Source organism: Oncorhynchus masou, chromosome 19 (assembly GCF_036934945.1).
Source record: "Oncorhynchus masou masou isolate Uvic2021 chromosome 19, UVic_Omas_1.1, whole genome shotgun sequence".
In the NCBI taxonomy this organism is placed as follows: Eukaryota; Metazoa; Chordata; class Actinopteri; order Salmoniformes; family Salmonidae; genus Oncorhynchus; species Oncorhynchus masou.
The window spans coordinates 11,533,965-11,559,168 of NC_088230.1; the positions used below are offsets into that span (position 1 = coordinate 11,533,965).

The 25,204-nt window shown below is 43.9% G+C and overlaps 2 protein-coding genes across 6 annotated transcripts; one reads left to right on the forward strand and one right to left on the reverse strand.

Annotated features, from left to right (window-relative positions):
* Positions 1 to 49: 49 nt before the first annotated feature.
* On the reverse strand, positions 50 to 6,655 carry LOC135505808 (NADH dehydrogenase [ubiquinone] 1 beta subcomplex subunit 1-like). Its single transcript, XM_064924958.1, has 3 exons — positions 6,551 to 6,655; positions 450 to 594; positions 50 to 230 (listed from the first exon to the last, which is right to left on the reverse strand). The coding sequence occupies exons 2-3, from the start codon at positions 587 to 589 to the stop codon at positions 194 to 196; spliced, it is 177 nt and encodes a 58-aa protein (XP_064781030.1). The 5' UTR covers positions 590 to 594; positions 6,551 to 6,655; the 3' UTR covers positions 50 to 193.
* A 166-nt stretch (positions 6,656 to 6,821) lies between these two features.
* Positions 6,822 to 23,025, forward strand: LOC135505809 (cleavage and polyadenylation specificity factor subunit 2-like). Of its 5 annotated transcripts, none has more exons than XM_064924963.1 (15): positions 6,822 to 6,884; positions 7,277 to 7,442; positions 7,703 to 7,862; positions 8,041 to 8,146; positions 8,263 to 8,392; positions 8,780 to 8,895; positions 9,095 to 9,282; positions 9,751 to 10,041; positions 14,912 to 15,012; positions 15,278 to 15,481; positions 15,748 to 15,903; positions 16,610 to 16,832; positions 17,289 to 17,627; positions 22,020 to 22,154; positions 22,441 to 23,025. In XM_064924963.1, exons 2-15 carry the CDS (start codon positions 7,294 to 7,296, stop codon positions 22,531 to 22,533), a joined length of 2,391 nt encoding a protein of 796 aa, XP_064781035.1. In that variant the 5' UTR covers positions 6,822 to 6,884; positions 7,277 to 7,293; the 3' UTR covers positions 22,534 to 23,025. The 5 variants fall into 5 exon arrangements, with proteins under 5 accessions (XP_064781035.1, XP_064781032.1, XP_064781033.1 ...); XM_064924960.1 differs by having other exon boundaries at positions 6,830 to 7,109; XM_064924961.1 differs by having other exon boundaries at positions 6,830 to 7,054.
* The last annotated feature ends 2,179 nt before the right edge of the window (positions 23,026 to 25,204 follow it).

Sequence of the window (25,204 nt, forward strand, 5' to 3'; positions counted from 1 at the left end):
CTTATTGCTATAGTTGTGTATACTTAAATCACAAATGAATGACTAGAGGTTAAGATGACAACGGGACATGTTTATTGGTTGATACAGTGACTGAAACGTATCAGGGTGCTTGATTTGAAGACCATCCAGAAAATGTAAATCACACAACAGGAGATGTGACTAACGCACAATAAATATTCCACGACAGGTGGGTCTACTTCCAGGTGACTTCCTCGCCAGGCTTCAGCTCCCTTTTTATAGAGGAGAAAATTCAGAGAACCATTAGAACCCACTTAGATTATTTCTAGGAATGTATGCTTTAATGTCTAGATACTGTCATGCCTGATAAACACTGGGACCAAGCTATACTGTCCTGGTTTCACATCCACTACAGTTGCTCGAAAATAAATCTGTGCCAGCACAGTATGGTTCGCAGCTATAGTATCTGTGTGGGTGCTGCAGATTTATACCTGCTGTACAATGCGCTTTTGTTCCTGAAAGCGGTCAGCTTCTGGTCCTGTGCTCTGTCCATGTAGATCCCGATCACAAAGCCAAGGGGGACAAATATGTTAACCCAATGGTCACGCATCAGGGCAGCAAAGTTCACCATACTTCCTGTTGGTGTCAAACAAATGTTTTTAGTTTACTGTATGCAACCAAATTGTATAAAAAAAAATCTTTGGTGCAGCATAAGTTAGCATACCAGTCTTTTCTGATGTCAATTTCATAAACAGTTGGTAAAGGATGAACGTCATAACATTTGGCAGTCAATTAGCTAGCAACAGTAGTTTAATCTAGCAAGTTGTCAAATTGCACATTTGCTAAATTCTAGAAATAGCTACAGTACCAGCCAAACGTTTGGACACCTACTCATTCAAGGGTTTTTTAAATATGTTCTACATTGTAGAATATTAGTGGAGACATCAAATATGAAATAACAGGAATCATGTAACCAAAAAAGTGTGAAATCAAAAATATTTTATATTTGAGATTCTTCAAAGTTGCCACCCTTTGCCTTCATGACACTCCTGGCATTCTCTCAACCAGCTTCATGAGGTCATCACCTGGAATGAATTTAAATTAACATGTGTGCCTTCTTAAAAGTGAATTTGTGGAATTTCTTTCCTTCTGAATGCATTTTAGCTAATCAGTTGTGTCAAGGAAGGGTTGGTAAACAGAACATGCCCTATTTGGTAAAATACCAAATCCATATGACAAGAACAGTTCAGATAAGCAAAGAGAAATGACAGTCCATCATTACTTTAAGACATGAAGGTCAGTCAATCCAGAAAATCAAGAACTTTGAAATTCAGTTGCAAAAACCACATTGGCGAACAGGGCTGTCTGCATTGTGTCCCGCCACCCACCAACCCCTTTTACACTACTGCTACTCTCTGTTCATCATATATGCATAGGCACTTTAACCATATCTACATGTACATACTACCTCAATCAGGCTGACTAACTGGTGTCTGTATGTAGCCTCGCTACTATTATTTTCAACAGTCTTTTTACTGTTTTATTTATTTACTTACCTATGGTTCACCTAATACCTTTTTTGCACTATTGATTAGAGCCTGTAAGTAAGCATTTCACTAAGGTCTATGACACAAATCAAATTTTATTTGTCACATACACATGGTTAGCAGATGTTAATGCGAGTGTAGCGAAATGCTTGTGCTTCTAGTTCCGACAATGCAGTAATAACCAACAATTCCAAAACTACTGTCTTATACACAAGTGTAAGGGGATAAAGAATATGTACATAAAGATATGACTGAGTGATGGTACAGAGCAGCATAGGCAAGATACAGTAGATGGTATCGAGTACAGTATATATGAGATGAGTATGTAAACAAAGTGGCATAGTTAAAGTGGCTAGTGATACATGTATTACATAAAGATGCAGTAGATGATAGAGTACAGTATATACGTATACATATGAGATGAATAATGTAGGGTATGTAAACATTATATTAGGTAGCATTGTTTAAAGTGGCTAGTGATATATTTTACATTTCCCATCATTTCCCATTATTAAAGTGGCTGGAGTTGAGTCAGTGTGTTGGCAGCAGCCACTCAATGTTAGTGGTTGCTGTTTAACAGTCTGATGGCCTTGAGATAGAAGCTGTTTTTCAGTCTCGGTCCCAGCTTTGATGCACCTGTACTGACCTCTCCTTCTGGATGATAGCGATGTGAACAGGCAGTGGCTCGGGTGGTTGTTGTCCTTGATGATCTTTATGGCCTTCCTGTAACATCGGGTGGTGTAGGTGTCCTGGAGGGCAGGTAGTTGCCATACCAGGCGGTGATACAGCCCGCCAGGATGCTCTCGATTGTGCATCTGTAGAAGTTTGTGAGTGCTTTTGGTGACAAGTTGAATTTCTTCAGCCTCCTGAGGTTGAAGAGGCGCTGCTGCACCTTCTTCACAATGCTGTCTGTGTGGGTGGACCAATTCAGTTTGTCTGTGATGTGTATGCCGAGGAACTTAAAACTTACTACCCTCTCCACTACTGTTCCATCGATGTGGATAGGGGGGTGTTCCCTCTGCTGTTTCCTGAAGTCCACAATCATCTCCTTAGTTTTGTTGACGTTGAGTGTGAGGTTATTTTCCTGACACCACACTCCGAGGGCCCTCACCTCCTCCCTGTCGGCCGTCTCGTCGTTGTTGGTGATCAAGCCTACCACTGTTGTGTCGTCCGCAAACTTGATGATGGAGTTGGAGGCGTGCGTGGCCACGCAGTCGTGGGTGAACAGGGAGTACAGGAGAGGGCTCAGAACGCACCCTTGTGGGGCCCCAGTGTTGAGGATCAGCGGGGTGGAGATGTTGTTGCCTACCCTCACCACCTGGGGGCGGCCCGTCAGAAAGTCCAGTACCCAGATGCACAGGGCGGGGTCGAGACCCAGGGTCTCGAGCTTGATGACGAGCTTGGAGGGTACTATGGTGTTAAATGCCGAGCTGTAGTCGATGAACAGCATTCTCACAGAGGTATTCCTCTTGTCCAGATGGGTTAGTGCAGTGTGGTTGAGATTGCATCGTCTGTGGACCTATTTGGGCGGTAAGCAAATTGGAATGTGTCTAGGGTGTCAGGTAGGGTGGAGGTGATATGGTACTTGACTAGTCTCTCAAAGCACTTCATGATGACGGAAGTGAGTGCTACGGGCCGGTAGTCGTTTAGCTCAGTTACCTTAGCTTTCTTGGGAACAGGAACAATGGTGGCCCTCTTGAAGCATGTGGGAACAGCAGACAGATAGGGATTGATTGAATATGTCCGTAAACACACCAGCCAGCTGGTCTGCGCATGCTCTGAGGGCGCGGCTGGGGATGCCGTCTGGGCCTGCAGCCTTGCGAGGGTTAACACGTTTAAATGTTTTACTCACCTCGGCTGCAGTGTAGGAGAGTCCGCATGTTTTCGTTGCAGGCCTTGTCAGTGGCACTGTATTGTCCTCAAAGCGGGCAAAAAAGTTATTTAGTCTGCCTGGGAGCAAGACATCCTGGTCCGTGACTGGGCTGGTTTTCTTTTTGTAGTCCGTGATTGACTGTAGACCCTGCCACATACCTCGTGTCTGAGCCGTTGAATTGAGATTCTACTTTGTCTCTCTACTGATGCTTAGCTTGTTTGATAGCCTTGCGGAGGGAATAGCTGCACTGTTTGTATTCGGTCATGTTTCCAGTCACCTTGCCCTGATTAAAAGCAGTTGTTTGCGCTTTCAGTTTCACGCGAATGCTGCCATCAATCCACGGTTTCTGGTTTGGGAATGTTTTAATCGTTGCTATGGGAACGACATCTTCAACGCACGTTCTAATGAACTCGCACACCGAATCAGCGTATTCGTCAATGTTGTTGTCTGACGCAATACGAAACATATCCCAGTCCACGTGATGGAAGCAGTCTTGGAGTGTGGAATCAGCTTGGACAGACCAGCGTGGGAGCTTCTTGTTTTAGTTTCTGTCTGCAGGCAGGGATCAACAAAATGGAGTCGTCGTCAGCTTTTCCGAAAGGAGGGCGGGGCAGGGCCTTATATGTGTCGTGGAAGTTAGAATAACAATGATCCAAGGTTTTGCCAGCCCTGGTTGAGCAATCGATATGCTGATACAATTTAGGGAGTCTTGTTTTCAGATTAGCTTTGTTAAAATCCCCAGCTACAATGAATGCAGCCTCAGGATGTATGGATTCCAGTCTGCAAAGAGTCAAATAAAGTTTGTTCAGAGCCATCGATGTGTCTGCTTGGGGGGCAATATATACGGCTGTGATTATAATCGAAGAGAACTCTCTTGGTAGATAATGCGGTCGACATTTGATTGTGAGGAATTCTAAATCAGGTGAACAGAAGGATTTGAGTTCCTGTACGTTTCTGTGATCACACCACGTCTCGTTAGCCATAAGGCATACGCCCCCGCCCCTCTTCTTACCAGAAAGATGTGTGTTTCTGTCGGCGCGATGCGTGGAGAAACCCGCTGGCTGCACCGACTCCGATATCGTCTCTCCAGTGAGCCATGTTTCCGTGAAGCAAAGAACGTTACAGTCTCTGATGTCCCTCTGGAATGCTACCCTTGCTCGGATTTCATCAACCTTGTTGTCAAGAGACTGGACATTGGCGAGAAGAATGCTAGGGAGTGGTGCACGATGTGCCCGTCTCCGGAGTCTGACCAGAAGACCGCCTCGTTTCCCTCTTTTACGGAGTCGTTTTTTTGGGTCGCCGGCTGGGATCCATTCCGTTGTCCTGGGTGAAAGGCAGAACACAGGATCCGCTTCGCGAAAGTCATATTCTTGGTCGTACTGATGGTGAGTTGACGCTGCTCTTATATTCAGTAGTTCTTCTCGACTGTATGTAATGAAACCTAAGATGACCTGGAGTATTAATGTAAGAAATAACATGTAAAAAAAAAAAACTGCATAGTTTCCTAGGAACGCGAAGCGAGGCGGCCATCTCTGTCGGCGCCGGAAGCTAGGGGACCTGTTGTATTCGGCGCACGTGACGAATAAACTTTGATTTGATGAGTCCAAATTTGAGATTTTTGGTTCCAACTGCTGTGTCTTTGTGAGATGCAGAGTAGGTGAATGAATGATCTCCACATGTGTTGTTCCCACCGTGAAGCATGGAAGAGGTGGTGTGGGGATGTTTTGTGGCGACACTGTCTGTGATTTATTTAGAATTTAAGGCACACGTAACCAGCATGGCTACCACAGCATTCTGCAGCGATATGCCATCCCATCTGGTTTGCAGATAGTGGGACTTATTTGTTTTCAATAGGACAATGACCCAACACCTCCAAACTGTGTAAGGGCATTTTGACCTCAACCCAATTGAGATGGTTTGGGATGAGTTGGCCCGCAGAGTGAAGGAAAAGCAGCCAACAAGTGCTCAACATATGTGGGAACTCCAACACTGTTGGAAAAGCATTCCAGGTGAAGCTGGTTGAGAGAATGCAGAGTGTGCAAAGCTGTCAAGGCAAATGGTGGCTACTATATACTTAATTTTATTGACAGTGTTTCATCCATTGATCCTAAGAGAAAATAGAGAATATGGCTTAGTTGCCTTTATTTACTTACCCCACAGCTAGACTAAAGCATCGCCAATATTGAAACAATGGGAGTGGTAGGGCCTATGGCAGGATGCTTCAAAATGCATACCCAAATCCTGTCACTAAAACCCAAATGTTATGTGGTCCTCTGTTGCTCAGTTTTTAGAGCATCCTGGGACCACCCATACTTATGCTCAAATGACTAAGTCTCTTTTAGATAAAAGTGTCTGCTAAATGGTGTGTGTGTGTATATATATATATAACACAGTGCCCTCTGAAAGTATTCAGACCCCTTGACTTTTAACACATTTCACTGCCGACCATTGAATATGTACCCCGTATGCAACAGAGCCAAGAGTGTGCAAAGCTGTCATCAAGGCAAAGGGTGGCTATTTGAAGAATCTCAAATATAAAATATATTGTGAGTTGTTAAACACTGTTTTTGGTAACCACATGATTCCGTATGTGTTAGTTCATAGTTTTGATGTCTTCACTATTATTTTACAATGTGTAAAATAGTACAAATAAAGAAAACCCCTGGAATGAGGTGTCCAAACTTTTGACTGGTACTGTATATCAACTGGTTACCATAGATAGTTTGTGTCCACACAACTGCTATCAGCAAATATTCAATTTCTGACAAGAATGAGTGTATTTGCTGAAATCTAGAAATAGCTAGCTATATCAGCTGGTTATCATAGCTAGTTTGTGTCCACAACTGCATCAACAAATACATTCATTCCGGTAGCTACCGGTAACTATTTTTTTAACTAGCTAATAGCTATTGTCAACTATCGTTGAAATTATTACCATATATATCTGTGTTATTAATCTAAACCAGCAAGCTAGCTGACAAGCATGGACTCAATAGGACCAGCTAACATCGTTAGCGAGCAAGCAATATGCCTCGATTCTTCCCACAGTAATTCTACAGTATGTTGCCATTGAATTATATACATTTTAAGTATTGCACTGCTATAGAAATACTTATAACGACGTCAAACGAATAACTAATTTATAGGAAGGCATAAAAAAGTGACATTTTACCTAGTCTTGGCCTTCTACTTCTCTTGCTCACTGGCTCTCAGAGGACGTTGGACCCTACCAACTGCTCTAAAATGGTGTTGTTGCCTTTTAACAATGAATCATTAAAAAACACTTTTTAATTCAATATGACTTCAACTTCAGAATATTAGAACATTCGTCTGGGGGATAATTTCAATGTAAAAAAACGGGTGCTTTCTTATTTGAAAATAAAAGTTATTCAATTCACGATGCGATAAATATGACTTAATGGTACCTCCCCAGTGACCTCTCACATTTTCAGCGGCAAGCTTCCGCTTCATTGAAAGACGTGTTGACAATCGTTGCTGAAAATGCCGTAATGTTAGACTGTTCATGTTATTGATTTCTTTGCTCAGTTTTTGTGAAATATTATATAGTACTTTATGGTATGTTACTCTATGGCCCATTTTTATAGGACAATTAGTCTGATGGCCAACTTAGCATGCTAGCTAATGTTAGCTAGCTTGGACTGCAAACATACAATAGGTAGCATGGCGGCTCTAACTAGTTCTGTATGATGAGTAGTGTTAAGAATTGCTGTGTAAGTGTATCATGTCCATGTACCGTTCATGGACCATGTCTGTTCACATTTTTATAAAGATCAGACATGCAGACTTGTTCGTCGTCAGTCATATTTTCTGCATGTGAAAGTGGATCGAAATATATAGCCATCTTGTTGATAACTAGGTAATGGTCTTGTCCCTGCAGTATGACAGCTGAGGAGAATGACTTCTATTATCAAACTGACCGCTGTGTCAGGGGTGCAGGAGGAGTCTGCCCTCTGCTACCTGCTGCAGGTGGATGAGTTCCGCTTCCTCCTGGACTGTGGCTGGGATGAGAGCTTCTCTATGGACATTATTGATGCCATGAAAAGGTAGAACACACATCCTCTAAGCCAGTAGTTCTCAATGGGGTACATGGCCTATCCAAAGGGAGTACTTTGTAAGACAGAACATAGGCCTAATGATTGGTTACACATGAAGGTGCACATGTGCAGAGCAAAATGTGATTGGAGGTACGGATTGAGAATCACTGATCTACGCTATCTAGACATTGTCTTTGATTCCTGAAGTCAACAACTAGAACTTATCCCTGTCAATCAGATCTCTTACAGGCCATTCTCCTTCTCAATAGGTATGTCCACCAGGTTGATGCGGTGCTCCTCTCCCATCCTGACCCCCTGCACCTGGGGGCTCTGCCCTACGCCGTGGGCAAGCTGGGCCTCAACTGCCCCATCTACGCCACCATCCCCGTCTACAAGATGGGTCAGATGTTCATGTATGACCTGTATCAGGTAAAGGCAGGGGTTTGTTAACCTGGTCCCAGATCTGTTTGTGATGTCTTGCCAACTCAGCAGGACAGCACAAACACATCTGGGACCAGGCTAGGAAATGTGGGTGATGTCCTATTGAACAAGAGGTGACCGTGCACTGTAAAACTATTCTCACTATTGGGATCTGTTGTTTTGGTAGTCGCGCAACAACACTGAGGACTTCAACCTGTTCACCCTGGATGATGTAGACTGCGCTTTTGATAAAATCCAGCAGTTGAAGTACTCCCAGATTGTAAATCTGAAAGGTCAGTAAAACATGTATCAGTCTTACATGGTGATTGAATGATCATATTTCTAATGAGTAACCTCCTTGTTATAGCTGAAACACTTGTTCAAACAACCTTTTTACTCTTCTGGACAGGGAAAGGACATGGTCTGTCCATCACTCCACTTCCTGCTGGTCACATGATCGGTGGGACCATCTGGAAGATTGTGAAGGATGGGGAGGAGGAGATTGTTTACGCGGTGGACTTCAACCACAAGCGAGAGATGTGAGTAGAGACGGGATAGTGCATGTTTATTTTGCTGCTGACCCTTCAAGGTACAGTACATGACCAAAAGTATGTGGACATCTGTTCATCGAACATCACATTCCAAAATCATGGGCGTTATTATGGAATTGGCCTCATCAATTTGAAACGGCTGCGCTGCAATAATGACCTGACCTGTGTCCCGTAATGAACCTGCATTTCCTATAGAACCTGGCTAATAATGACTAGCCATCTTTTAAATTAGCATGTCCTTGCAGGGCTTGACATTCAGGCACACTACATGATCAAAAATATGGGGAGACCTGCTCATCAAACATAATTTAATTTCAAAATCATGGGCATCAATATGAAGTTGGTCCCCCAACATAATGTAAATCTTTCCTCCAGCCACCTGAATGGGTGTACATTGGAGTCGGTGAGTCGTCCCTCTCTGCTCATCACAGACTCCTTTAACGCTACATACGTGCAGCCGCGTCGCAAACAAAGGGACGAGCAGCTTCTAAGTAAGTTAATCAACTTTCACTCATGTGTGCAGTAATGCTATCCTGATCACAAATATTTTTATGCTTGCCAACTCCTGTGGTCACTGTCACACCATGGCCATGGCGAGACAGCACAAAAAGATCTGGGCCCAGGCTACAGTAATGCCTAAACATTGAATATTTAAAAAATGTCTAACCCGCCAATCATTTCCGCCTTCAGCCAATGTGATGGAGACGCTACGTGGTGACGGCAACGTGCTGATTGCCGTGGATACGGCGGGCCGTGTGCTTGAGCTGGCTCAACTGCTGGACCAGATCTGGAGGACGAAGGACGCCGGTCTCGGGGTCTACTCTCTGGCCCTGCTCAACAACGTCAGCTACAACGTGGTGGAGTTCTCCAAGTCTCAGGTCTCGGCCACACGCATACCCTTTTCATTACATGGTCACACAGTACCAGACAATCTTTAAAACAGTTTTAAGTGTTTGCTTCAGCCTGCCTGCAGTGCCAGATGGGTGGGGTTTGCACTTTTGGGACTGTTCCATTGGTTCAGTTGCACCGTGCATGCTTAGTGAAGCAGAGCTAAAGTATTTGAAAGATCTCATATAATATTTGAACCCAGGTCTCTAGCTCACTCACCATGAGGAGATGTGATCAACGTTGTGCTAATGTTCACTTTTCAATAGTGCTCACTGCTCGGTCATACATTTTGTGAAAAATATTACAATGATTGACTTTTGTGGGATCGATTTAATCTTTTTCTCAATGTTGTTGTAACACACGGCGCATGTCCTGCGAATATTGTGTGATTATCCTGTCATTGTAATAGACACGTTAACAAGAGACGTGATTCTGCCTGTTATATTCTCCCCCTACAGGTGGAGTGGATGAGTGACAAGCTGATGCGTTGCTTCGAGGACAAGCGCAACAACCCTTTCCAGTTCCGCCACCTGTCCCTGTGCCACAGCCTGGCCGACCTAGCCCGTGTGCCCAGCCCCAAGGTGGTGCTCTGCAGCCAGCCCGACCTGGAGTCTGGCTTCTCCCGCGAGCTCTTCATCCAGTGGTGCCAGGAGGCCAAGAACTCAGTGATCCTCACCTACCGCACCACGCCTGGCACCCTGGGCCGCTACCTCATCGATAACCCCGGGGAGAAGATGCTAGACCTGGAGGTGAGACTAGGATAGGGGTCGGCAACCAGGTTTGCCTTTGGGGGAATTTTTCTGGGCTAGTTGTCAACGGGTCAGAACGTAATTAGTGTAATAGCAGCCCAATTCATAGGCCTACACTACCAATTGGACACCATTGGTCCAATGCAGTCATTTAAAAAAAAATCTCAATCAAATAATTTCTGGGTAACAATAAGTACCTTACTTAGTGTTTTTCAATTAACATGGTCAAACAGAAACAAAATTGGTGTCTAAGCAAAGGGCGATTTCTCAAGCAAGAAGTTTGCTATGACTGTTTTTGAGTGGTCTGAGTAGGGAGGGAAAGACTGAACATTTGCTGTTATTGGCAGAGGTTTGGAACGTTCTTCTTGGTCTATTAACTAATTTGCCGCTTGGTGATGTCACCATTGAAGGCCAAAACTCCCTCCCACCTTAAACAGGAATAAAGTTTGAAACAGCTCTGACACTAAAAGGGCATTATCATCATTTTCACAGTATTATTCCAACCTCAGAAATGTATATAAAACATCATGATTTTGACTGCACTGGGCCTTTAACACATCTGGTTAGTATAATGGACATAAATAAACGCAACATGCAACAATTTCAAAGATTTTATTGAATTAAAGTTCATATATGGAAATCTGTCAATTTAAATAAATTAGGCCTAATCTATGGATTTCACATGACTGGGAATACAGATATGCATTTATTGGTCACAGATAGCTTGAAAAAGGTAGGGGCATAGATCAGCGAACCAGGCAGTATCTGGTGTGACCATCATTTACCTCATGCAGTGTGACACTCCTTTGCATAGAGTTGATCAGGCTGTTGATTGGGGCCTGCTCTTCTTCAATGGCTGTGTGAAGCTGCTGTATATCAGCTTCCAGGAATTGTGTACAGATCCTTGCGACCATTGGGCTGTGCATTATCATGCTGAAACATGAGGTGATGGCGGCTGATGAATGGCGCAACAATCAGCCTCAGGATCTCTGTCACGGTATCTCTGTGTATTCAAATTGCCATCAATAAAAAGCAGTCGTGTTCGTTGTCTGTAGCTTATGCCTGCCCATACCATAACCCCACCACCACCACCATGGTGCACTCTGTTCACAACGTTGACATCAGCAAACCACTCGTCCGCATGTCCCCACACACGTGGTCTGCGGTTATACAGTCGGATGGATGTATTGCCAAAACTTCTAAAACAACGTTGGAGGGCGGCTTATGGTAGTAAAATGCACATTTGATTCTCTGGCAACAGGTCTGGTGGACATTCCTCCTGTCCGCATGCCAACTGCACGCTCCCTCAAAACTTGAGACGTCTGTAGCATAGTGTTGTGTGACAACTGCATATTTTAGTGGCCTTTTTTGTTGTCCACAGCACAAGGTGCACCTGTGTAATGATCATGCCATTTAATCAGCTTATTGATATGTTTACTAACAGGGATGTGAAGAAATTTGTACTCCACATTTGAGAGCAATAAGATTTGAGCGTATGGAACACTTCTGGGATCTGGCAGCTCTTGCTGCTTTTTATATTTTTGTTAAGTGTCTATAGTCAATTCAATATCTGATTTACACTGATACAATCAACAATGTCTTCACTAAATTAGTTTTTAAATATATTTTTATGCGTTGATTGGGGAGAATCATCTTGCAATCAAGAGAAAATGACGCTCTCAAAACAAAGGTGGCTAATGAAAATAGAGGTTTAAGGGAAGACTGGGCCCAGAAATATGCATTCTTACCATATTTTTCCAATGTTGAACCAGAGTGGGTTTTTTTGCTACGAAACTGTTGCTTTTTGCAAATAATGAAGTCTGGGACGTCCTTATGACTCTAAGCATGGTAGCCTACTTTTCAAAAGTTAACTTTCCACCCAGACAGCATCCCGACAGATGCAGAAAATGTTTAGCTTAGAGTGACAGGATAGCAAATTCGTTTTGTTTGTCTCTTTTGAATATAGGTCGTAGGACAGCTTCAAAATGTCAGAGAGAAACCATATGCGTCAGTCAGATATTTTGCGTGCATTTTATAAAGCTTGTCTGTAATGTAAGGCACCAGTGTTGAGCATCGTTATAGAACGCTTTATGTAATCGGGGTCCTTTTTTATTATTTCATTTCAAAATATTAGATAGGGTATATATAGATAGGGTATCCCTTCTGTCCTTTTCTTTAATGAAGGATATGTCATACCCTCACATACCCCCTCAGTTGAAGCCCTGCTTTAAACCAAACACTCCAAGCCTTTTACGGACACAGAAGTATTTAAGGAGGGAATGGTGACAGCATTGGAGGATTTGGATACCGACAAATCTATGGAAAGCATAAATGCGTCTGTCAAACAGGTAGGCCGAGTCTGTGTTTCGTAAATAGAAAGAAATAGTTGAATTGAAATGAAGAAAATGAATTACTCAAATTACTTTCAGCCTCATTCGCTGTCCAACTCAGTTGGTTGTACGCGGCCGCCGCTTCACGTTTCATTACTAGGCTTGTCACAATTCCCAAATATTACAAACAATAGGATACCAGGCCAAAGATCACAATAACGAGTAGTATCGCGATGCCATGGTGTAAAAAAATTGGTGGCCTTGCATCCTGTTCGCCCTGTCCCCCAGACGCTTGTTCACGTTTTCTAAACCTTCTCCAAAAACCTGTCACTGAAATTCCCACTTCTACTCTATACAACACATTGAATTTAACATCACACTGTTAAGTGTATAATATAATACTGTATAGAATGGCTGATTTGCTAATATTTGCAAAGGCATTCCTGTGATTTGGCTGGAGGACTGGGAAGAAGGGATATGGAATGACATCAAACACATAGAAACCGTGTTTGATACCATTCTGCTCCAGCCATTACCACAAGCCCGTCCTCCCCAATTCAGGTGATATACCTCCTATGATATACCTGCATAATGATCTGCTTGTCATTGTGTCAGTGAGGAGAAAATACTGCAGAATGATCTGCTTGTCATTGCGTCAGTGAGGAGAAAATACTTCATAATGATCTGCATGTCATTGCGTCAGTGAGGAGAAAATACTGCATAATGATCTGCTTGTCATTGCGTCAGTGAGGAGAAAATACTGCAGAATGATCTGCTTGTCATTGTGTCAGTGAGGAGAAAATACTGCAGAATGATCTGCTTGTCATTGCGTCAGTGAGGAGAAAATACTGCAGAATGATCTGCTTGTCATTGTGTCAGTGAGGAGAAAATACTACAGAATGATCTGCATGTCATTGTGTCAGTGAGGAGAAAATACTGCATAATGATCTGCTTGTCATTGTGTCAGTGAGGAGAAAATACTACAGAATGATCTGCATGTCATTGTGTCAGTGAGGAGAAAATACTGCAGAATGATCTGCATGTCATTGTGTCAGTGAGGAGAAAATACTGCAGAATGATCTGCATGTCATTGTGTCAGTGAGGAGAAAATACTGCATTAAACCTTCTTTCCTCTTCAGTTAACACATACTAACTCTCATAAACACACAACACTCTCTCTCTCTCTCTTTCACATACACACACTGCTTCCAATTTCCCAAACGTTAAGACACCAAACAGAATGTAAGGAGGACCAGATAAACATAGATGTTTGATATAGTTTAGGCTTACATTAGTTAGGCCTTATGTGAATGATACCTTTTCCTTTCTTCCTGTGCCAATCAAATTTGCCTAAACCTACTGTCAAGTTACCAGGTTGTTAGCTAGCTAGGGTACATGACTGAACACTGTTATCAAACCAATAATTAGCGACCCGGGATTAGTTTAAAACGGCCTGCGACATGGTTTGTGAAACGATATCAAATGCGTGCGAACCCCAATAGAAAGAATAACAGGTATCTCTGGTAATATGGGTCTTGTTTTTTTAATGTTTAGGCTAGAGACGATGCGTTTTTTTTTTTGCTGTAAAGCTGCAAACATGCTTGTCGCAAAGCGGTGCTCCATTTTCCCTCCCTGACACTCCGAGTCTGTATGACAGTGAGCTTGCAAAGTCTACTCAGACCGGTCCGTGCTCTTTGTTATAACAGGCGATGAAATTATACATTGTATCAGCTTTGCGCACTAATCCAATGTAACAAATGTACAATTCTAACAACAAAAGACTCATAAGGGTCTGTGTCTGCATCCCTGCTCGCCATCGCGGTTAAATTATATTGGGGGTAAATAAAACGGACGGAGGAATAGACGCGCGGACAGAGTGAAGCAGGTGAGTGAGCACTGGTAGGGGATGCGGCTGGCTGGTTCCAGCTGACACAGGTGATATGCGCTTGAAAGGGAAGTGGATATTGGACCTGCATATACAAGTGGCTGTTGCTTCAATTCAACTGAATTTATAAACCAAACTAACTTTCTAAACAGGTTATAACCGGCACCAGCAGGTGCTTAATATCGGTAGGGCTGAAAAAGTTGGTAATATCATATGAAATGGTACTACAGTATTCTATAATGTTATTGTAAGTGTCATGACGTTTTGGTACCTTGATATTACACCATGGTACACCAGCACAACCTGGCACGCTTGCCTTATTAGTTGACTGTCTCTTGCACTCTCTCCTCATGGATTGAAGTTCAAATGTAACTTTTGCATTATTTTGGCGGGGTAATTTCTTCTTGGGAGATTACATTTGGATCCGATACTATTTGGGGAACCCCAAAAAAATAGAAGAGCAGCTGTGCGGCCATTTTGGCTCCGACTGATAGCTTTTTGGATTTATTTATTTTGGTGCAGCATCTCCCTAGGGCTCTTCCTGTCTCTGTTTCCGTCTCAACTCAAGCGTGGAACAGCTTGATGTGTCACTGGCATTCGCACTGTTTCCCCCCCCCCCCCTTTTCTCCATTTCATTTTCTTGTCATGTTGACAGATTAGAAAACGGGTGAAGCTGGAAGGCAGGGAGCTGGAAGAATACCTGGAGAAAGAGAGAATGAAGAAGGAAGCTGCCAAAAAACTTGAACAAGAAAAAGAGTGAGTCACTGACACTGTTTGTGTGTTTTGGGCCTCAACTTATTTACAATATTTGGGCATCAACTTATTTACAATATTTGGGCACTGTGAATAATATTCCCAGACATGGGTATTGTTCTGTGTGTGTGTTACGCGCATGTGTGCGTGGAGGACATACTATACCGATTCATGAAGTTGGTCTCCGGGAACAAAGATGTTTGTTTTTGAGATGAAAAAACACAGCAAGATTGTGTGTGTGTGAGTCTAATATATTTGTGTCTCTCAGGGTGGATGTGGACTCCAGTGACGAGAGCGACATGGAGGATGACCTGGAGCTGCCGGCGATGGTGAAGACCAAACACCACGACCTGATGATGAAGGGAGACGGCGTCCGCAAGGGCAGCTTCTTCAAACAGGCCAAGAAGTCCTACCCCATGTTCCCCACCCACGAGGAGAGGGTCAAATGGGATGAGTACGGAGAGATCATCAGGTACTGGAGTCATTAAACTATTACCCTTTTCACACTAAAGCGCTGACCAAAACTGAGCTGTACTGACCTGGTTATGCATCAACCATAGATGCTGGACAAGGGAAATATCAGCGCCAGTACAGTCTGGTTGGCACAGAAGTGTAAAAATGCTCTACACAGACTGTCTTTTACCGCGGTAGAAACCCCTTTGAATAATGAGCTATGGATTTTTTGTTGAAGCAGAGCTAACTTTACACGATGATGTATTAATTAATGACTGTCTCCAGGCCGGAGGACTTCCTGGTACCAGAGCTCCAGGCCACAGAGGAGGAGAAGAACAAGCTGGAGTCGGGCATGGCCAAAGGAGACGAACCCATGGACCAGGACTCCTCATCCAAAGTACCCACCAAGTGTACCTCCACTACAGAGAACCTGGAGATCAAGTAAGTGGGCCTACCCACCTAAATTGAAAGCAGACTTCTTCAGAGAGCCTCTCAATGCAAGAAAACAATATGATTCATTTTTAGGAATACATAATAATACCGGCGACCCACCCCCATCATACGTTAGCAAGAGAGAAAACATTCACATGTCTTGTTGTAAAGGGAATGATAATGGCATGTAAAAGTCATGTTTTTTATTCTCATTTTATTGCTTTGGTAGATCTTTTTTTTTTTTTTTTTCATTATTTTGATCTCCTACATAATTTGAATAGGAAGTGTAAACTCTAACAGCCTATTCGCTCAAAAGGTAACTCAAACACATGTTTGCTAAGAGTAGCTGTTTAGCGGCTTAACAGCAGCCAGCGGCACTTGGTGGCCTATTTGCAGGTGCTTTTTCAATCCTATGTCAGATACTCCAGTGAGTGTAATTTGCTCAGTGTTAAGAGATAGAGTTTGTATCATTAGAATAACATTTTCTACTGTAGGTATGTAATGCAAAATGTGTTTATTTTGTTGCTAGCAATATTCATAAAAACATTGAAATCAAATATTATTATTTTTTGCTGAAAATAAGGGGTCTGCGGACTGCCAGTTGTATACCGCTGATAGTATATATATTTTTTTACATCACAATTTAAAATGAATATCTTAATTCATATTTAAAATATTGAGAAATTATAAATTCTTATCTGATCATTCTGTGCAGAGCCAGGGTGACGTACATCGACTACGAGGGGCGTTCAGACGGCGACTCTATCAAGAAGATCATCAATCAGATGAAGCCGCGGCAGCTGGTGATCGTGCACGGCCCTCCCGAGGCCAGCCTAGACCTGGCCGAGTCCTGCAAGGCCTTCACCAAGGACATTAAGGTCTACACACCTAAGCTGCAGGAGACTGTGGACGCCACCAGTGAGACACACATCTACCAGGTCAGTCGGGTTCGAATTCTATACAAAATGCCATGCTAATTTAAAATATTTTGGGACAGATTGACTCATGCCCTATATGATTGTGAATAATTGACATAGAATGTTGTGTTATCACAATTCACCAATCAGAATGATGATGTGCTTAAGTAACTGCAACTAATTTAACCCAGGTCATCTTAGAATTTTGTAACGTGACAGTGGGTCAATTGTGTATAAGGTTAATAATAATATTATTATAAAATATGCCATTTGAGTTAGTCGTGTGTGCATAAATATACAGTACAGGTATTCCTGGGAATCGAAACCCACTATCTTGGCATTACAAGCGCTGTCATCTACCATCTGGGCTACAGAGGACCCAGTTAGGCAGTTTGTTTGTGTGCAATAACATTTTAAATGTTAAGCTTAAGCACTTTCTGTCATGTATGCATGAAATATTTTATTCTTCCTGCCCAGGTGCGGTTGAAAGACTCGCTGGTGAGCTCGCTGCAGTTTTGCCGCGCCAAGGACACGGAGCTGGCGTGGATTGACGGCGTGCTGGACATGCGCGTGGTCAAGGTGGACACAGGCGTGCTGCCCGAGGAGGGCATGGTGAAGGGTGAAAAGGGAGCTGGCGAGGAGGCCGTGGAGGATGGCGAGCTGGCCATGGACGTGACCCCTGCTGACGACGGCACCACAGACCATAGTGTGGTGGCTCAGCAGCGCGCCATGAAGACGCTGTTTGGCGAGGACGTGCGCGAGCCGTCGGAGGAGAGTGACGTCATCCCCACTCTGGAGCCCCTGCCCGCCCACGAGGTGAGAGAGCGAGAGATGGAGGGGAAGAGGAGATGTCCTGTAGAGAAGAGGAGAGATACTGTGGATAGACGGAGGGGAGGGCACAGAATAGGGGAGGGTTGGCTGTAATCCCTTAGTTCAGACAAAGGGAGAGCGAGGAGCTAGAAAGAGGGTAAAATGAGGTGGCTTTGTCCTCAGTGAAAGAGGATGGGAGAGGGCTGACCCGAGGGAGAGGGAGACTAGTGTTGATCCCGGGACCGTTTTTTATTCAGAGAGGGAAATGATAGGTTGAGTGGTTCCTCTCTAGGTTTCTTCCTAGGTTCCTGCCTTTCTAGGGAGTTGTTCCTAGTCACAATGCTTCTACATCTGCATTGCTTGCTGTTTGGGTTTTTGGCTGGGTTTCTGTATAGCACTTTGTAAAAAAGGGCTTTATAAATACATTTGCTTGATATGACAATAGACATAAAGAGCAGCACAATGCACAGGAAGAAAGCTAGCCTGTGGCTAATTTAGCAACAGAGAGAAGGGAGCTCACCGAGTAAAACTGATCTGAGGTTATATGTATAGAAATGATTTTTGATGGGGGAAAAAATTGATAGTTACAAATGGCAATATTATTTTTGGATGACATTATATTGATATTTGACTCTAAGTATTGATTTGTATAAAAATAACATTTATTTGATTTAGCTAGATAATGTTAGCTAGTGATAGCTGTGCCAACTTTGGAATCCAATAGCTTGTTCTCCATCTTCTTTTTAATAAGTAGTTTCTCTGCAGCAGACTTATAGTGAGCAATATGTTTGGGACATCAAATCGCAGCAAAGTCGCAGTATCAAACCGCAATACATATGGTATCGGCACAGAAGGATCGTGACAATGTCAGATTGTGAGGTCCCTGGCAATTCCCAGCCCTAGAAAATATATGGTTAGGGTTCTACAGAGGTCCACAGTCAATAGAGTCAAGCTGATCTGAGATCAGATGTAAAGAAGCTATGAAGTTGAAGTTGCACTACAGGGGTAGAAAAAACGAGGGTGCCAGTGAAGAAAGATTTCGCTGGTCACATCTGTTTTTGGTTCAAAATGTCCTTTTTTTTTTTTTTAAATTTCAAACAGCAATTGGTATGCAAACCAGGTATTCAAAACGTTTGGGACAAAGTCTTGGTTGAATCTTTTGTGATGTGTGATTCGGTTGTCATGCGCTGTATGAATGAAAATATCTAAAGGCTTTCACAAAAACACATACCAATGTTGAATGCAAAGTAGGCCTACCTGGCAATCATTTCATGATGATTTGTATCGATCACGGGGCATTTGTTTTGCAAACTCAGCCATCACATGTTGCCTACACTGTACATTGTAACGTTTATTTTTATTTTTTATTTTCTATTATTGTTCACAGACCTCTCCACCTCTGATGTGGTTTAAGCGTTGTTGTGGACTTGGTACATCTCATTTGAGGTTTTTTCTATAAACAAAAAGTGTGCTTATGAGAGTGAAAGAAAAAAATCTCTGAAACCTGAATCATGAAACCGGGAAAATGGAATTTACCAAAAGATAAAACTGATTTTATAGGGCCCTACAACTGTAGAGTGACTTATAAATCGCTACCAATAACACTAGTATTGAGATTGAGTAAAAGGCTTTTATTTTTACCATCCTAACAACAATGTACACTATATATACAAAAGTATGTGGACACCCCTTCATATTAGTGGATTTGGTTATTTCAGCCACACCCATGGCTGACAGGTGTATAAAATCGAACACACAGCCATGCAATCTCCATAGACAAATATTGGCAGTAGAATGGGCATACTGAAGAGCTCAGTGACTTTCAACATGGCACCATCATAGGATGCCACCTTTCCAACAAGTTAGTAAATCAAATGTCTGCCCTGCTAGAGCTGCCCCGGTCAACTAAGTGCTGTTATTGTGAAGTGGAAGCATCTATTAGCAACAACGGCTCAGCCACGAAGTGGTAAGCCGCACAAGCTCACGGGACCACGTAGCGTGCAAAAAATGTCTGTCCTCAGTTGCAATACTCTCTACCAAGGTCCAGACTGCCTCTGTAAGCAATATCAGCGCATCAACTGTTTGTCGGGAGCTTCATGAAATGGGTTTCCATGGCCGAGCAGCTGCATACAAGCCTAAGATCGCAAGATGCACAATGCCAAGCGTCGGCTGGAGTGGTGTAAAGCTAGCCGCCACTGGACTCTGTAGCAGTGGAAACGCGTTCCCTAGAGTGATAATCATGCTTCACCATATGGCAGTCTGACGGACGAATCAGGGTTTGGCGGATGCCAGGAGTACGCTACCTGCCTTAATGCTTAGCGCTTGGTGTTTGGTGGAGGAGGAATAATGGTCTGGGGAAGTTTTTCATAGACCGGGCTAGGCTCCTTAGTTCCTGTGAAGGGGAAACCTAGTGCTACAGCATACAATTACATTCTAGAAGATTCTGTGCGTCCAACTTTGTGGCAACAGTTTGGAGAAGGCCCTTTCCTGTTTCATGACAATGCCCCCGTGCACAAAGCGAGGTCCATACAGAATTGTTGAGATCAGTGTGGAAGAACTTGACTGGCCTGCACAGAGCCCTGACCTGCTAATTTAAAAGGTTGCTAGTCATTATTAGCTTGGGTCTATATGAAATGCAGGTTCATTGTGGGACACAGGTCAGGTCATTATTGCTGTGTAAAATTGGTGTGACCAAATCATGTGCTGATGCCATCAACTGAAAAAGTTGGATTCACACCAGTGCCACAAGTGCAAAAAGTTTGTCTCGAGCCCTGAACTAATCCACCGAGTCCAACTGATCGGAGGTCAGATTTACCAGTATGAAAACTGTATGTTTGTGGTTCCACGAGTCCATTCGAAGATCAGAGGTGAATACTTTGTGAACATGAGCTAACACATTCCATTTGTTTTGTGTTGGCCATGAAGTTGCGAAATTTTGCTAACGTTATCAAAAAGCCGGAGAAGGTAGTGTGCAGCGAACGTACGTGTCTGTTTCGGATCTAAACCGTCACTACAGATAATCAAATCAAAGTTTATTTGTCACGTGCGCCAAAGACAACAGGTGAAATGCTTACTTACGGGACACAATGCAAATAGTCCGTTAGCCATTTGATTACCTGTTCAGAAGTCTCATGGCTTGGGGGTAAAAGCTGTTGAGAAGCCTTTAGGCTTGCGGTAGTAGAGAGAACAGCCTAAGACTGGGGTGGCTGAGTTCTTTGACCATTTTTAGGGCCTTCCTCTGACACCATGTGGTGTAGAGGTCCTGGATGGCAGGCAGCTTAGCTCCAGTGAATGGGGGCGTGCTCTGTCCTCCTTTTTCTGCAGTCCACAATCATCTCCTTAGTCTTGGTTACGTTGAGGGATAGGTTGTTATTCTGGCACCACCCGGCCAGGTCTCTGACCTCCTCCCTATAGGCTGTCTCGTCGTTGTCGGTGATCAGGCCTACCACTGTTGTGTCGTCTGCAAACTTAAATACTGTGTTGGAATCGTGCCTGGCCATGCAGTCGTGGGTGAACAGGGAGTACAGGAGGGGACTGAGCACGCTCCCCTGAGGGGTCCGGTGTTGAGGATCAGCGTGGCAGATGTTTTGTTACCTACCCTCACCACCTGGGGGATGGTCCAGGATCCAGTTGCAGAGGGAGGTATGCAAATTGGAGTGGGTCTAGGGTTTCTGAGATAATGGTGTTAATGTAAGCCATTACCAGTTTTTCATGACTACAGACGTGAGTGCTACGGGTCAGTAGTCATTTAGGCAGGCTACCTTAGTCCCTGTGCCCAAGAGCACTATGGTGGTCTGCTTGAAGCATGTTGGTATTACAGACGGGGTGAGGTTGAAAATGTCAGTGAAGACACCTGCCAGTTGGTCAGCACGTGGCCATGTAGGTTTGTAGTTGGAATAGCAAAGTCATTTTCAGTTTGATTATTTTCTCTAAATGCCACAGTAATCCTTAGGAAATATTTTGTTTCATGTTTCATTGTAACATTTTTGAATGTCCATTCAAATTGTTTCTAAGGCTGCATTTACACAGGCAGCCCAATTCGGGGGGCTTTTTTTCACTAATTTTGTCTTTTGACCAATCAGATCAGCTCTTTTGCCAGTAAATGAGCAAAAAATCTAACATAGTCCTTAGAGTCATACTGATCTGAGGTTAGATGTACAGAAGCTGTATGGTTGTGGTTCCACTAATCCACATAGGATGTGTTTACACAGGCAGCCAATTCTGATATTTTGGCATGACCATGGCAAAAGAGCACATCTGATCAAAAGACCAATTAGTGGGAAAAAAATCAGAATTTGGTTACCTGTGTAAATGCAGCCGTAGATTACAACTGGTCTGAGATCAGTTGTATATAATGTGTTCTGGTTCTAACCCATACACACCCTGTCTAACTCACAGATCCCAGGCCACCAGTCGGTGTTCATCAACGAGCCCCGCCTGTCCGACTTCAAGCAGGTGCTGCTGAGGGAAGGCATCCAGGCTGAGTTTGTGGGAGGAGTGCTGGTGTGCAACAACATTGTGGCCGTCCGCAGGGTGAGTTGTCCGTCTCTCTGTCCTTCTACCCCAGCACACCACAGTACAGTCATTCATTTAGTTAATTCAGCTCGCTTTGACAGCATAAGCCAATCCCAGCCCTGACCGGCGATAAGTAGTTTGTAGGCTGAAGGGGCAACCTATGTATAAACAAACCATTTCTGCTGCATACTAAAGTCAGCACCACTCCATCTCCATATCTATTTGTGGATGTTAAAGGGGGGGGGAAATGGTTGTGACTGTGCGTGACCCCTCTAACCCTTGTCCATGTCGCCCCCCTGTACAGACGGAGGCAGGGCGCATCGGCCTGGAGGGCTGCCTGTGTGATGACTACTATAAAATCCGCGAGCTGCTCTATCAGCAGTATGCTGTGGTATAATAGGAGAGACGAGCAGCTGCGGAGACGGCGTCGGACGTTACATGATCACACAGAGACATTCCGTTCGAGAGGAGAGAGAGTGGAGAGAGCGGACGATACCCAGAGGACCACAGTGTTCTAGGTGTTCTCCACACACAGGCTACCTGAGCTCCCCTCAAGCATCTCCAGCTGTTTTACTTCCAACCGCTGTGTTGATTTCTCCTTTTTTACCCCCTTTGTCTGTTTACTGTTATTTTTTTTATTGTGCGTCTTTCCCCCCGCAGTGAGAGACAGATGGGCTCTCCCTTAGTGACCTCTCCTTGATGCGAACACATGATGTGCGAACCAACGGTAACCCTTAGGGTCTTTTTTACCTCTCCTCAAACTCCCTCAGCTCTGGAGAACATTCACCACACACTCGCTGGAGAGTGCCAACATCACTTGACATAGGCTGAAATGGTTTCTGTTTTTTTTTTTTTTCTACTACTCATTAAATTCCCTTTTTTGAACAATTGAATTGGTTTGTGTCATATATATTTTCTGTTGGTTGAGAGGGGAACCAGACTTGTATATATACTGTATGTAGGTTTGGTGTCAATTCAGTTAATGTTTCAATGAGGGCAATTTTGAATGGGAATTCCAGTTTACTTCCTGAATTGAGTGAATGGAAATGGAATTGACCCTGACTGTATGTAGTACCATTAAGGGGCTTTGCTCTACTGTGCTGCTGCAGTTACGGTTTGATAACACTAGATGGAGACATTTTTCTGCCTCTTCCTCCCTCTATCTCTCTCCCACAGCAGCAATTCTAGGGTTGAGAGATGACGTTGTCCCTGCAGTGATATCTTGGAAAATTACCATAATTCACTCAGTTATGTACATAACAGGGTATAATACTTAATTCTCTAATGCTTATATTCCAGGTAACAAATTAGGTTATATAGTTAAGATTGAGACTGAGGAAAATGAATGTATTTAAAATGGCTTGCTGATTTGTGATGTCTTCTAATCCACATACGGTCAATGTTATTATCCCTGTGAAGTTTAAATTCACCATTGTCTCAGGAGACTGCTTGGGGGGAGGGCGTGTCCCAAATTGTCAAATTAACCGGAGCCTTATGGTGTAAAGTAGTGCACTATAATGTGAGTAGGGTGGTGTGACTGTGATGATGCTAAGATGGGGGGGGGTGAAGCAGCCTTTCTCTCCTCGGCGGCGGTGTGTCATTGGCTGGCTGAAGTCCGCTGCTGCAGTAGTGGTGGCACATCGTCTCAGCCCATTACGCTCACAGACAGTCAGCGTTGTGCGAATCCCCGGGGTGGCCCCTCGCCTATCCACCTTACCACATGGGCAGTTGTGGTATGTCACTGCCGTGGCTCGACCCACAACAAAGGACCCCCCTACCATACACACAATCTCTCTCGCTCTCTCTCTACACACACTCACTCAGTGACCTATCGTCATGGGTCAAAGCACCTCCCCTACCATACACACAGTGACATCACTTCACCCTCAGTCGTTGTCGACTACCAAACTGCCCAACCTATGGACCCGCAGCCGGTCAGAGTATGGTGGGCCACGAACGTTTTAGTCTGGGCCGACCCGACTAAGCGAGCTGACGGTGGGCAGAGGGAGAGAGGGATCATGGGGATGGATGGAGGGAGTTATAGGCATGAGCAGCATGGATGGCTGGCCCACTGATGCGCAGCTAGGTTCGTTTTGTACAGAACAGTTGCATAACATATAGTTTTGCACTTTAGAAACATTAAAATTTAAATGGCCTTTTTTATAATCCATGGCACAGGCACACACACACACACACACACAACATTTGCGGCAGAAAATATGCCTTTATTCTCTCTGTCACAGAAGGGATTACTGAAGTTCACACAGAGAGAATGGGATGGAGATAAACCGAGAGAGATGGAACAAGAGAGGCTCCTGCCCAGTCACTACTTTTCATTTTGATAATTGACGGTGGGAACGCCAGAAAGGTCCATCAGCGTAATCCTCTTAGTGCTTGTTTATAATGTTGACTGTCACAGAAGCTCCCTATTTTTTTTTAATGTAACGAGCAGCTAAGGCCCCACTTTGCCCCCAGGAGGCAGGGAGGAGACCTGAGCCCTGAATGCATCCCAAATGACACCCTATTCCCTAATGTACTACTTTTGACCAGAGACTTATGGGCCTTGGTAAAAGTAGGACACGAAATAGGGAATAGGGTGCCAATTGAGAAGCACAGAATTTCTCCTCTTCTCACTCAACAAGTGCCCTTCTCATTTGTGCCATGGGATGGGAGGACAAGCAAGGATATTAGGGCAAAAGCTAAGTTAAAAACTGGGCATCTACTGTATGTGTATTTATTCATAGCTCTGTGGAGGACAAATTAATTCAACCTGATCCCGTTGAATTCCTGGTGGCCTCTCTCTTTCTCCCTCCCCTCTCTTCTTTTTTCTGTATTATAAGCTGACCACTTAATGCTGCCAGTGACATCAATGGAATAATGTGAAATAGGAGTGGTTTTCTAAGAAAGAATGTTTGAAACAACATATGGCACAGGCACAAATGGCAAATCATTTGTTGTCTGGGCTTCCAAAGGTAGGCTATGTTTGAGCCGTTCCATGTGGGTGTGAAACTCCTGATTCGCTGCATGCGGTTAGGATGAGGAGGGGTCCGCTTTCACTTTCCCTACCC